The sequence below is a fragment of the Nyctibius grandis genome, chromosome 15 (genome assembly GCF_013368605.1).
Source record: "Nyctibius grandis isolate bNycGra1 chromosome 15, bNycGra1.pri, whole genome shotgun sequence".
In the NCBI taxonomy this organism is placed as follows: domain Eukaryota; kingdom Metazoa; phylum Chordata; class Aves; order Nyctibiiformes; family Nyctibiidae; genus Nyctibius; species Nyctibius grandis.
This window is the reverse complement of record NC_090672.1, coordinates 6424001-6437180: the sequence shown is the minus strand read 5'-3', so window position 1 is coordinate 6437180 and position 13180 is coordinate 6424001. Positions and strand designations below refer to the sequence as shown.

General features: G+C 62.6%; 1 protein-coding gene across 5 annotated transcripts in view; it reads right to left on the bottom strand.

Annotated features, from left to right (window-relative positions):
- Nucleotides 1–13180, bottom strand: part of CASKIN2 (CASK interacting protein 2) — a 34203-nt gene that overhangs the window by 8684 nt on the left and 12339 nt on the right. For 4 of the 5 annotated variants that reach the window (XM_068413136.1, XM_068413139.1, XM_068413140.1 and 1 more), the window contains exons 3-9: nt 4316–4367; nt 2291–2388; nt 2039–2184; nt 1796–1891; nt 852–982; nt 522–630; nt 293–401 (exon numbers count right to left, since the gene is read on the bottom strand). In XM_068413136.1, coding sequence (XP_068269237.1) covers nt 293–401; nt 522–630; nt 852–982; nt 1796–1891; nt 2039–2184; nt 2291–2388; nt 4316–4367 — 741 coding nt within the window. Of the gene's footprint in view, nt 1–292; nt 402–521; nt 631–851; nt 983–1795; nt 1892–2038; nt 2185–2290; nt 2389–4315; nt 4368–4459; nt 4493–13180 lie in introns of those variants that run through there. The other variant, XM_068413138.1, reaches the window with a different exon arrangement.

The following is a 13180-nucleotide window of genomic DNA, read 5'->3' as shown; positions in this document are numbered from 1 at the left end:
GAAAGAAGGTGCCAGAGTGCAGGGGGAAAGAGAGCAGTTTGGGGAAGGTGGAGGGAGAAAACAAGAGCGAGGAGAGGGGAGAAGACAACATTAATATGCAGGAAGGACTTGATCCCTGGACATCGCCCGACAGAGGATGGGGACACGCCTGATGGGACTGGGATGCTGATGCTCGCAGCCAGGCTGGTTTACGCTGTTCAGGAGGAGCACGGGGAGCCCCAGGCAGGTCCCGTGGGGAAGAAGCCCCTCTCAGTGCCAGGCAGTGCCTGGCCACACGCCAGCCCCACCTCACCTCTCAGCAGCTGCTTGATGTCCTTGCTGGCGTGCGAGGTGGTGAACTGGTTCACGATGTCCAGCGCCGTCTGGTTGTAGGTGTTCCTGATGTTCACGTCGACGCCGCCCTGCCCAGGAGGGGACACGGTCAGGGACAGACCCCACAGCTGCTGCTGGACCCGCAGGGGACCGAGGGGAAGGGGGTGATGGCTTGTCCCCCCGTGCAGCCCTGTCCCCACCACGCTCACCTCCAGCAGCAGCCGCACCACCTCTGTCTTGCCGTAGAGCGCGGCCTCGTGCAGGGCCGTGCCTGTCTTCGTCTGCTTGTTGATCTCGATCCCGGCCTTCAGCAGCTGCCTGGTAGGACGGAGGGAGAGGCATGAACTGGAGGACATGGACCTCAGAGCCAGGTGACCGGCTGCTTTGTGATGGGAAGGGGACAACCCCTTGCACCGCTGAGGCTTTGGGGACAAGTGACGGAAGCCTGCAGCAGGGAGGTGGGTTTGGGAGGAAGGGGGACTGAAGCCAGGATGGGTTTTTTCAGGATAGGGCAGTGCCCCAGGCTGGCGGGAGGTTACCTGATGATCTCCTTGTGCCCGTTCTTGGCTGCCAGGTGCAGCGGGGTGGTGTAGTTGGGGTCGGTGGCATCCTTGGACTGTCCCTCCAGGAGGGCAACGCTCAGGTGGCTGTTGAGCAGCAGCTGTGCCACCTGCACGGGGCACAGGGGTGAGCAGCGGGGTGCAGGTACCCCCGCCTGCACGCCCCCAGCGAGGGGCTTGCCGTCGGGGCCAGCCCTCTGCTCCCCATCCCACTGCTCCCCTCCATCCACAGCCCCAGGGCTCGGCCGGAGTTGGCTGGTGCTTGGCTGGGCCACGCCATCGCGAGGGGACATAAAAGGTCGCACTAGCCAGAAATAGTCTTCCCATAATCGGGCTTTTCAGACCAAGCCCTAAAAAGCTCCCGTCTCTCCAAGCCCAGAGCGACTCTCAGCATCTCGGGGCAGCCCAGAGGAGTTATTTTTACTGCCCTGTTTATAGCTGCAGACATTATAGATATTCCAAAAATGGAAATATCCCCCCGGTCCCCTCCCCGGCGGGGCACGGGACAGTCTGGCTGGCCACCCTCCAGCCCAGCCCTGCGGTGCGGTACTGGCTGGGCTGGGGTCTCCCGGGGCATGGGGCAGCTCCATCCCCACGAGCAGCCGAGCGCTCAGGGCTTGCGGGGATGAGCCGGCTCAGCCTGTCCGTGCTTAAACGGGAGCAAAGCTGGGGTGGGCAGGGGGAGGCTGTGGGGAACCGGGAGCGAGGACTCCCGGCTTCCCTCCCAGCCTGACACTGCCCTGCGGCGAGGTCAGGAGCAAAGTCTGCAGCTCTCAGGTTCAGGATCCGGCCCTGCCTGGCTGCAGGAGGTGGCTGGGTGCTGCCTGCGGGGCTCCGAGGCTCGTGGCAGAGGGACAGCAGTCGCAGCTGGACCCAGTGCTTTGCTCCCAGCTGGCTCCAGAGCAGAGCCCCGCAGCACTCACCTTCAGCCGCCCGAACTCGCAGGCCAGGTCCAGGGGGGTTTTCTTCGCCTTATTGATGAGGCAGGGGTTGGACTGGTGCTGAAGCAGCATCTCCGACTGCGGGGGAGCAACGTGGTACAGGGGCTCAGCACCATCCTGCGCCCCTGCCTCCCTCCCGCCCGGCACGACGGGGTTCGCCCCCCACGCACGCACCCCCAGAGAGGCCCAGGGTGGGTGCGTGGGGGTCTCTGGGCTCTCACTTACCACCTCGTAGTGGCCATACTGCGCCGAGAGGTGCAGCGGGATCTGCCCGTCCAGCGAGGCCATGTTGACGGAGGCGGCGGCGCGCAGCAGCACCCGCACGGGCTCCACGCGCCCCTGCCAGGCCGCGTAGTGCAGGGGCCGCATCCCTGCGGGGAACGGGGCTCAGCGGGGCTGGATGCGGCCCCCGGCCTCGCTCGGAGGGCTGAGCCGGCTGCCAGAGGCACGGGACCATGCCACGGGGTCACCCCTTACCGTTGCTGTCCTTGATGTCCACGGTGGCCTGCGCCTCCAGCAGCAGGGAGATGAGGTCCAGGCTGCCGCCCAGGGCTGCGTGGTGCAGCGCCGAGAACCTGCGACACAAGACAGGGCTCAGCGTGGCCCCAGATCCTGCCGTGCTGTCCCTATAGCCCCCGCCTGAATGGGGACACGGGCTGAGGGCCAGGATGGTCACCGGCTGTTCATGGCTACGTCCCTCCTGATTCCCCGCTCCCAGTGCCTCAGTTTCCCCACAGCAAAGCAGAGATAAATCCCTCCGTGCTGTCCATGCCCTGGGGCTCAGTGAGGGGTGCAGGGGCCCCTGTGCACCCCCGAGACCCCAGCAAGACAGGTCCCTCACCCCGTGTGCGGGGGCGAGCAGGCGGGATGGGCAGCGGTGCCTCTCCCCGCTCCGCGATGCAGCCGGGCAGCCCCAAGCCGCGCTGCTCCCAGCACCCGGCAAACACACCGGCCCCGCGGCTGCTCCCGGCCCCTCGGCCAGCAGCCCCCTCCCTGTGCCAGCAGGGATGCCGGGAGTCCACGGCACAGCGTGGGAGGCCGCCAGTAATGAAAGAGCCCTGTGTCTCGGGGCTGTGAAAGGGGCCTGGCTGCCCGGCACTCCCCCCGTGCTGTCACGTGAGGGGCCACGGCCAAGCGAAGGGTCCCCACGCCGCCGGGGATTAGCCCGTGTGCCGTGACAAGGGGCACGGGGAGCCCCAGACAGCGCCAGCCCATGGCTCCGATGGGCTCAGCAGTGTCCCAGCCCCACGCTGGGGATGCAGCCAGACCAGCACAGCTCTCCTCCCGATGCCCATCCCAGGGCACCCCCAAATCCCTGCACAGGTCCCTCTGGGCTCCCTCCTTCAATGCAGCCGCTGCGTCCCTGAGCCCACGCCAAAACCTCCGCCTCGAAGCGAGAACGCCGGGGGTACAAAACCCTCCCTGAGCCAACCCTGTGGGGATCCCAGCGGGGCCAGCGCTGCCCCATCCCACGCTCGCCCACCCCATCACCTCCAAGCCACCAGCAAGGCGATGCCGAGCACAGCACTGGCAGCACGGCTCTCCCGGGAGGGAGCACGCTGCCGGCCCCGTGCATGGGTCTCACCTCCCCGCCGTCCCTTTCCTGCACCCCTGCAAAACCCAACGTGCTGCCCGCGCTGTTGACACCCCGCACGTGGCCCTCTGATGAGGATCGGACCCTCTACCCCGTCCCCATCAGCTGCCCTCCTGCAGCTGCCCCAGCACGAGCCCTGTGCCTTATCAGAATCAGATCATTGCTTCTATTATTACATTTTTTTTCTATTAAGCTCCATCTGCACAGTATTATTTTAAGACAGAGCCATCCTGCACGTTTTCAACCCCCCGCTGGCCTGTTAGGACTCATCACAGCCACCTCCTCCTCCTACAGAGTCCTCAAAAAGAAAACATGTAGAAATTAGGTACAACAACAGTACATAAAACAACGCTAATAACTCACGGGTCAGAGTTAATTCAATAAGAATAACACGCTTATTTATTTTATGGGCCTTTGTGGTTTCTTTAACTCTCAGTACCCAGCTTACGAAGCGCTCGGATTTTGGAAGTGATGAGCTACACAAATATGCTGTGGTCACTCAGCAACCTCATCTTTTCTTTCTCTAAACCTCCCCCCAAACGAAGGGACATTAAACACAGACACAAGCACGTGCAGGCGCCGTGGCCGGACGAGTGCTCGTCCGTGCTTCAACCAGCACTCGAGGCACTGGCTGGACACGCTGCGATCCCTTTTCACCTCCAGCCCCACGGAGGGGGACGCAGAAGAGCTTTAGGGAGGATTTTGCAGGCCGGATTGAGCAGAGCCCTCAGCTCAGATCCGGGCAGGTGCTGGGTCTGCCCTGGCTTTGGGACACTGTGATGTTCCCCGGTGCTCAGCAGCCACCTCGAAAGCTTTACGGTACCCAGAGCCACAGAACCGACTGGGTACTGGGCAGAGCAAGCCCACCCGCGCGGCAGCACCCCACACCCTGCCAGGGGAGCACTCACCCGTCCGCATCCTGGTAGTTGACGTTCAGGCGCTTGGCAGATCCCAGGAGCTCTGCAGAGAGAAGAGGTGAAGGTCAGGGCAGGAGGCAGAGCCCGCACGGCCTCTGGGACCCCGCGCGAACCCCGTCCCACGGCCACACCGACCTCCCAGCGTGCAGAACAGCGCCTGGCCCATCCCAGCGGCCTCTGCTCTCCTCTCTCTCCACGTTCACCTCCGCGAACCATCAACAGGCTGACCCAGCTCCAGCTCAGACCCCTTCCTCCCTCTGTCCCTCCTGCCCCATCTCTGCACGCCGCCGGGATGGGTCGGACCCTGCAGCTCCTGTCCCCCCGGCTCCGTGGGACAGCGTGTCCCTCCCCTTTATAGGCAGCAGCTCCCCAAAACTGCTGAGCGGGGCCCTTTTGCCCCCCACTCGCTCCCTGCGCCCGCCACTGCCGCCGAGGCCTGGCCCACAGACCACATGGTTGGCATTTTTACTGGCATTTGGCTGAAGCCTCCAGCCATGAATGGGAGAATTGTGCCACATCAATATCCCCATCCCTTCGTCCGTCCCTCCCTCCCCTTCGGGGACCACTGAGCGGCGGACGATGCTCACCCCACCCTCGACACAGCCTCACGCACACCCCCAGCTCCCCACTCCTCGCCATTAATTCGGATGAATTCCTTCCTCCCACACAGAGAGGACGTTTTATTCTTCACCGAGGGGTTGAGAGCGGATTAACATCTCTGGAATTCACCCGCCAAGTCAAAAGGGAAAGAAAAGGGGAAGGTATGTGGGGGGCAAGAAATGCCGCCGCTCCTCCTCTGCCTTTCCAGGCAGCCCCATCGCCGAGCCGGGGAGGATTAAACGCTTTGAAAGTGTTTCCTATGGAAAATCAAAGTCTGAGCGCTGGGCTCTGAGTGTGGGGAGAAACAGCTGCTCAAACCCCGCTGAAACATAGTGGGGTCCTGGGGAAGGAGCCCCCTCCCTCACAGCTGGGCAGACCTCCAGGGCTGCAGCCCCCTCTCCTCTTCCTCTTCCTTCTTCTTCTCCTCCTCTTCCTCCTCCTCCTTATTCTTGTCACCCTCTTCCTCCCCCATTCCCTTCTCTTCTCCCCCTCTCCCAAGGTCTCTGCCCCCCTCGCATGGCAGATCCCATACAAAGCCACACGCTGCTACGTGGCCCCTCTGCAGGAAAGGGGAGCTGAAGAGGGGGCCGGCTCCTTCATCACGCAAATGGATAATTAAAGGAAACTGAGGACCAGTGTGTTCATTACAGCAATTTACAGTGTTTTGTAAACAGCCTAATTAATGCAAAATGGGCTTGGAGTGGCTGCTGGTGAAGGACTCGTGACTCGCCACAGCTGAGGAGATCAGGACAGGATCACCCTAATTACCTCTTCCAGGGGCTGTTCCTCCGCAGCGCGGCAGCGAGCAGCTCCGCCAACCCCAAAGCCCTTTCCGAAGGAACCGGCTCCCAAAGCCATCGCTCAGCAGAGCTCCTGCTTTTCCCTTCCACTCCCATAACACCTGAGAGCCCCGGATCTGGGTCTACCTCGAGGACAAGCCGCTTCCCTTGGCCCCACCAGGCAGGAAAAATAACATTTCACTTGTGAACCGGCTCAGGGAGCGACCACAACCACAGAGCCCTGCGGGGCCTCTTTCACGGAGCTGGGATCGCACTCGGGGTGTACGGCAGAGCCAGGAGCGGGGTCGGCTGCGGTGGGCAAAGGCCTCGTCCTACCCCTCCGCAAGTCTCGGGATGGATCCTGCAAGCAGGGAGTGGGAAGGGCTGGGCAGCGTTTGCTGCTGGGGGATTTCCAAAGGACACGATCGAGATAAAAATAAAACTAAGCAAAGGGATCCACCAAGCTGCAGGCAATGCCCACGAAGCCATCGCCTCCTGCCCTCCTGCCTTCTAATCGGGGTTTATAAACAGGTATTCTTGAAGGATGCTCTGTGTGGTGGGAACCAAAGGCCAACGTGGGGTTGCACCCATCGGCTGCAGCTGGAAATTGCCAGCATGTTTCGCTGCTGAGAAAGGGTGAGGAGGAGGAGGAGAAGGAGGAAGAGGATGAAGGGTCCTCACTACAGGAAGAAGGGGCAGAGCCTGAACTGCACAAGCTGGGTGGCAGAGTGGGCCTGGGTGGGCGATACTGGGAAGGGAAGGGCTGGATGGAGACGCCCACTGAGCCCAAGCAGATCCACAAGAAGCAGAAACATCCCACAGCCCTGGGGGCTGGTCCTGGAGTTGAGCTGTGCCCACTATTTGAGGAGGGAGAGCTCACCCCAAAATCGCACCCCCAATCCCCTCCTGCGAGGGGACGGGGCTGGCCGGCGGGGTCCGATGGGCAGGGATGGGATGCGGGAGGTGTCCCGGGCTGCGGTGGGGGTCCCTGCCCACTCCCTGGCCCTGGGAGTCAGCTGTCAGCATCTGCACAGCAAAACGCGCGTGTCTTTGCTCCTCTCCCAGAGCAACATTCCTCAAATTAGTTCCCTGCTCTGGCAGCCCAGCGAGGTCGGGACATGGGGCAGGACCACGCGGACACGGTGTGGGCAGCTGGGAAAGCAGCAGGTCCCAAAAAAAGCAGAGCCGGGAGCAGCATCCCCTCTGGGGCTCTTCCCAGGTGTGAACGCAATAACACTCGTACCCACCTCAGGCAGGAAGGGAAGGAGTTCGTCCCCGTTTTGTAGCTGGGTAAATCGCTGCCTGGAGAGCTGGAGGGTAAATCTCTGCCTGGAGAGCCGGAGGGTTTGCAGCCAGGGGATGCGGTAACAGGAAGGCAGGTGACGGGACGCTTCCCTGCATCACTCTCTCATTCCATCCACGTCCTCCTTTTGACCAATTCCCCTGTTTTTCTCCCCATTTCTTCAGCCCCTTCTCTTCCTGTCAGTGCCTCGGTAGCTCCAGGCTCCCCAGCCTTTCCCACACAGATGTTTTGGGGCTTGGCAGAGCTGTTCCCAGTCCCCCCAGACCGGCTGGTTCGGAGGTGCGGCTCTGGCCAGGAGACCACAGAGCCGGGCTGGGCAAGGGCTGCGGGGTCGGGGCTGACCCAGCCATGGCACTGGGATGGGGTGGCCAGACCCTTCCCAGCCGCACCATCACCTCCTTTGGGGTCTGCACTGGGGCGGGAGCACCCGTGGGCCTGATCCACACCTCCCCACTGGGAACACACTCACATCCTGGGAAGACGAACCCAGAAAAACACGGACCCAGCGCCGAAATGCAGAAAGCCCAGAACAGGAGATTTCCATGGGGAAACCCGGCTTTGTGCAACCCGAGGGTTAATTCCGGACGTGGGTTCCCCCCACTTGACCCCACTCCCCAACACGACCCCTCCAGGGGGTCCCACTGGCCCCCCACCCCGCTTTGCTTCCCCGCTCCGGCATGTTCGCCGGCGCCTGCCCGGGCAGGACAAGGCTCGGCAGCGCGGGGCCGGGGCTGAGCGAGGCCTCGAGGGAGCCAGCGAGCTTCTGTGCGGCGTCCGGCTGCCAAGCGGCAGCGGGAAGCGCCCGGAGCGCGCCGGGAAATTGCTTACAAATGTAGGGCCGGGGCGAAGGCAGCGCAGCCGCCCGCTCGCCAGACGGGCCCGGACCCTCGTCCAGGGCACGCTCCAGCTCCAGCTGGGGGGAAGGTGCTGGCCCTCGGCCTCCCAGACCCTCGCTGGTTTGGGGGGGCTGGGATGGTGCAGCCCCACACGGCACGTTTCCAACGAAGCAGCCCCCTCCAGCGTGCTGCGCCCCGTGCCTCAGTTTCCCCATGGGGCTGGGCTGCACCCCCACAGCGGGGATGCCAGGCTGGGCTGAGCTCCCTGTGGGGTGCAGGGGGCTCCCGGGGAGCAGCCAGCCAGGGCGGGCGCCAACCTGCGCCACTGGCAGCCGGCCCAGCGCAAACCCATATTTACCCCCTCCCGGGTGCTCGCCCGGCACTGGCTGCGTGGAGCCAGGCGTGCCTTCACCCAGCCTGGCCGGCACCCCCTGTGCCAGCACGCCGGGCACCCTGCGTCAGCCCGTGCCCTTCACCAGAGACCTCATCCCTGTGGGGACACCCTTGGGCTTCGCTTCGAGGGCTGGGAGGTGGATACGATCCCTCTGGACTGCTGAACTGGACCACAAGCATCCCTGAACCACGAGCATCCCTGGACCATGACCATCCCTGCACTGCTGGCCGTGAGCATCCCACACGCAGGAACGCTCTGTCTGGGCACTGCAGGAACACCATCCTGCTGCCCTGGGTGGTGGGAGAAGGATCGTGTGCTCTGGACACACCAAATACATGCACATACCCTCTTGGGAGAATAAAATCCACCTGGGGACTGTCACCACTAAGCCAATAAACCAGCTGGAGGAGCTAATCAGCTGCGGTCCTGCAGAGCACCAGCCGTCTCCGATGGTGGTGGCAGCCTCTCAGGATCAGAGGTGGCAGCTTCACCTGACCTGCCTTGCCTGGTCTTGACCTGCACCGATGGCCCGGGTGGCCCTGCCTCGGCACATGGTGGGTTCGTGCTGGGGCTCAGGAGAAACTCGATGTCTCGCCCAAAATCAAGACAAGAAGAGGTGATGTCCATCCCTCTTCTGCAGGAATCACCCTTGCCTGTCACCCCATGTCCGCCGTGGCCACCCACACCCGGCTCCTCCCGGCAAACCGGCTGCTTCAGGTGCAGTTTCCCAATAGGTTCGGAAGAGATTCACCCGCTTCGATGGGGCAGGAGCTCGGCCACAGACACCTTAAGAAACTCAACCAAAGCTGCCCAGCAAGCTTGAGACAGAAGTTGGGCAAGAGCCAAGGGCTCCTGACCCTGGCTGCCCGCTGCAGCCACCAGCCCGCACCCCAAAGGCCAAGCCCAGTGTTGTGCCCGGCCCCCCGGGCAGGCAGGGGCTCCCCTATTTCCCCCCGTGGTTATGGTGGGTGAATTTGTCTGCTGGGGTGTTGCCACCTGGGACACCCAGCTGAGCACCCATCCCTGCACCCCAATGCCACGGGTGTCCAAACGTCATGGGTGCTTCCCTGCCTGCAAACAGCCTGTGCCGGGGTTTGAGGCGAACGGGCTCCCCACCAACGCCGACAAACAGGTCCTGTGCCAAGCCAGGCACCGCGGGGCGGGTCTGACTGGGGCAAAGCCACTGGGCTAATTGGCAGGGACGGGGAGGGTGCAATCGGGGAGGCAGATTCCCATCGACACGGGGCAAATGGCAGCGACGGGAGAAAGCGACGCGATAGGGAACCCCTTATCTTTCCCTACACCAGCGTCTGGCAGCTCCTGGAGAACAATTGGTGTCTCCGTCCCTTGCGAAACCTCCCAGACGCAGGTGTGAGACGTGCTGGACCCGGGCAGAGCCCTGCCTGCCGTGACCCTGCACAGGCTGCACGATGGCTGTCACACACGAGCCCTGCTCCTGGTTTTGGCACCCCGGGTGCAGCTGGAATAAACCCACTGGATGCAGCAACCTGTGGCGAGCTGGGAGCCGAACTCGAGGGCTCCTCACAGCATCCCTGCGCTGTGAGCATCCCCACGCCAAAACACAAGACTCCTGTCTCTAACCTCGATGGCCTCCACAATTTACCCCTGGCTCGAGCTCCACATCTGAGGGCTTACAGTCACACCGAGCCCAAGGTGTCCCTGCCACCAAGTTGTTTCTGATGGCACGTCCGAGTCTCCTCTGCCTCCCTCCTCGTCTGTGCTTTCTCCTTCTCTAAGCTCTCTCGTCCTGCGATGTGTTCGGCCATGGCGGTGGGTGATGGTGAAGGTGGGTGTTGGCGAAGTTTGGGAGTTTGAGAGGCCCAAAGCACCTGCCCTCCTCCCTCAGCTGCACTGGGGACCCACGACAGGCAAAGGGAAGGGGGTTTGGGGACATGGCAGCAGGACTACAGAGTCAACTGGGAGCCTTTTTCCTTCTTCGGGCAAGGCTGGGAGCCTTTATCCCAGGGAAAACCCAACAATTAAGTTTTTTAAAGACGTTGGCAGCAGGAGGCAGTGGGGACGGCATCCCCGCACAGCGCAGACATCCATCGCTCACCCCCAGTCCAGCCACCCCAGGACCCCTGGCCAGACCCCCAATTTCCCCCCACTGCTTCCCCCTGCGAGCAAAGCAGGAAAAAACAGGCAGCTTGTTCAAAGCAAAGGCTCCCAGAACAATGCAAGGAAAAGCAGAGTCGGAAACCCCGTCCCCATCCGCGCAGCTGGGAAGAAGGTGCAGCTCTCGCCTCTCGCCCCCGAGGTTTGGCGACCGCAGTGGGGCTGGAGGGGGCAAACAGCATCACAGGAGTCCTTTGGGGCTGGATTCACCCCTTGCAAAAGCCAAACACATGCTCCTGCTCCAAGTTTTGGGCCCCCAGAAGGATCTGAGCTGCGTGGTGGGATGAACGGCGCTCACTCTCCTTCCCTGCAATGATTTGGGGGTTCGCACTAGCCGCCCACCCCAAAGCGATGCACCTGAGCCTGGCTCCCACGGCAAGGGGGAGCAGGAACACCCCTTCCCCACGGAGCTGAAATTGCATCCCCCAGCCCTGGCCAGGATGGAAACAGCTGGGAAAGGCTTTGGAGGGGGAAGCTGGGCAGCTCCTTCAGAGACACGAGGGCTCCTTTCCCAGCTGGCCGGGGAAATGCGTTACCGGGAGGTGAAGTCACCGTCCCTGCTGGGACCTGGCTATTCCGTTCTCCAGGATGTGAACTCAGAGGAGCTGTATTTGCCCAGGGAAGAGGTGGAGCCTTTTCCATTTCCCCCATCCTTCCGAAAGGACAGGACGCCTCCCGAGCGGGAAGAGATGGGCCGATAGCGGTGGGGGCCGGCGGCCAAGCGCTCTGCCTGTGCCCGCGGTGCATCACCGGGCACGGCGGGGCCAAGAGCCACCCGTAGGCTGCAGGACACGGGGACCAGCACAGAATCTGGTCCAGCATTAACAACGCACCTTGGCTCCCACTCAACTGGTTCCATACTGGTTCCCACTGGTTCCCCTGCAAAGGTGCTGTGGGCCTCCGGTGCCCCTCAGGTACCCAGGCAAAGGGGCTGCACCTACAGACACCATCAGTGTTCTCGTTAATGCGACACCGAGCAAATAGCGCATTAGCATAATCTGTGGAGGATGCTCGACAGATCGACGAGGGCAGAAATAACACAAAAGGGACTTAAGAGAGATTAGGAGAACAAACCCAGGCAGATTCAACCTGGGAAAACTGCAGACCGCAGCATCTGGGGAAAAATAATCCGATGGGCAGACGGTCAATGGGAGGAAGAAAGAGGGGAAGCAGGATGCGGGGGGACGGCGAGAGCAGCGTGAGCGCGGGCACGGAGGGAGCTGCCGGCGAGGAAATCAGCCCTGTGTGGGGGGATGCTGCTGCCTGGGGTCCCGTCTTCCATCGTGTGCCCGGGGCTCTGAACGTGATATGGGCTCACGGGAGACACGAGAGGCTTGGGGGGCCATGAGAGGCGTGCGGCAGGAGCCAGCAGCCCAAGGGAAGAGTAGGGCAGGTCAGTAAGCCTTGATTTGATGAGCAACAGTTAATTAGGGAGGGCGGGCAGGGACGCAGCAACCCACCTACACCCGGAGGGTTCTGACGCTCGAGAGGAGCACGTAGCTATTTATTTCATGGTTCTAACAACGAGCCCCAGATAAAAATTAGAGCAACCAAGAGCAGCCAGCAAAACCCTACAAGCTTAAGGGAGCGAAACGAGGATCCAGCCCTCCGCTGTAGCTTGGATGGTCGCAGCAAATCATGCAGCTCCTGGTGGCAGTGGGGCAAGGCTGAGGCCGGGGGACCGGGCTGCCACGGCCCTATGGCACTGTCCCCACCACCCGCACGTGGCAGCTGGCACCTGGGAGCTGCTCCAGCCGGTGGAGCCAGTACTCAAAGCACACAGTAATGTGGTGGCTGGAAATCCTGCGACATCCTCCCCCTTTGGCCCCGGGGAAGCTGCCGTGTGCCCGGAGCAGGCGCTGCCGGGGCGGACGGAGCGGCTGTCCCCACCCTGGCTGCTCTAATCTAGGCAAGGCACACACAGGATGGGAGGGGAGGCACCGGGAGGTGAAGCTGTTCGCTCGAGGTCACCCAGAAGGTCGATGGTTCAAGTGCCGTCACTCCTCCCCGAGGCCCCGGCAGCCGGGAACCGAACTTTCCCCAAAGCCCCCCCACCACCATCCCGTGGGCAATCAACCGTCGGCAGCTGAGGACTAACCTCAGACGGCTGCTGGTGGCTGCGCGGCCGGGGTTTGGAGTCACACACGGTTAAAAATACCTTGCGGATGCCTTTCCTCAACCCTGACCCTGCAAGCTGGTGCTGCCGCCAGCCCCGCTCAGGGACATGCTGGCGGGGTCCCCCGGGACGCCCACAGCCCGGTCGGTGCGGGGCCGGGGACAGATGCTGCCTGGGGACTGGGTTTTCCTCCCTATGAACCAAGGATTCCCATTTGTGGGGGGCTGCTGCCTCTACCCTCTATTGCCAACCCCAAACGAGAGGCTCTTTGCTTCCTCCAGCCGCCTTCCAGCAAACAAGACACGGGACATCTGGCTCCATCCGAATCGCAGCCCGGATCTGAGCAGCTTGAGCAAACCGCTTCCTTCTCTCCTGGACAGAGCTGAAACGTGGCCTCCCCCTCCTGCTGGTCCCACGGGATGCTGACAGGTGATGGCTCCCGCTGATGCCGCGGTGCTGCGGCCGTTCGTGGCAGCTGCATCGGGAAAGAGCGAGAGGCAGCGGCTGCTCGGCGCTCCCAGGCCACGAGGGATGGGAGAGATCCCTCTCCAAATCCCCTCTCCAGCGATGGCAAGGCCGCAGAGGGCACCAAGGGTGCAGAGGGCCCCCGTCTCTCCTTGCTGCTCCCATCCCCTGCACAAAGTCACCTACCAAAGCAAGTAGGAACTACCCAGCTGCTCCACGCTGCTGCC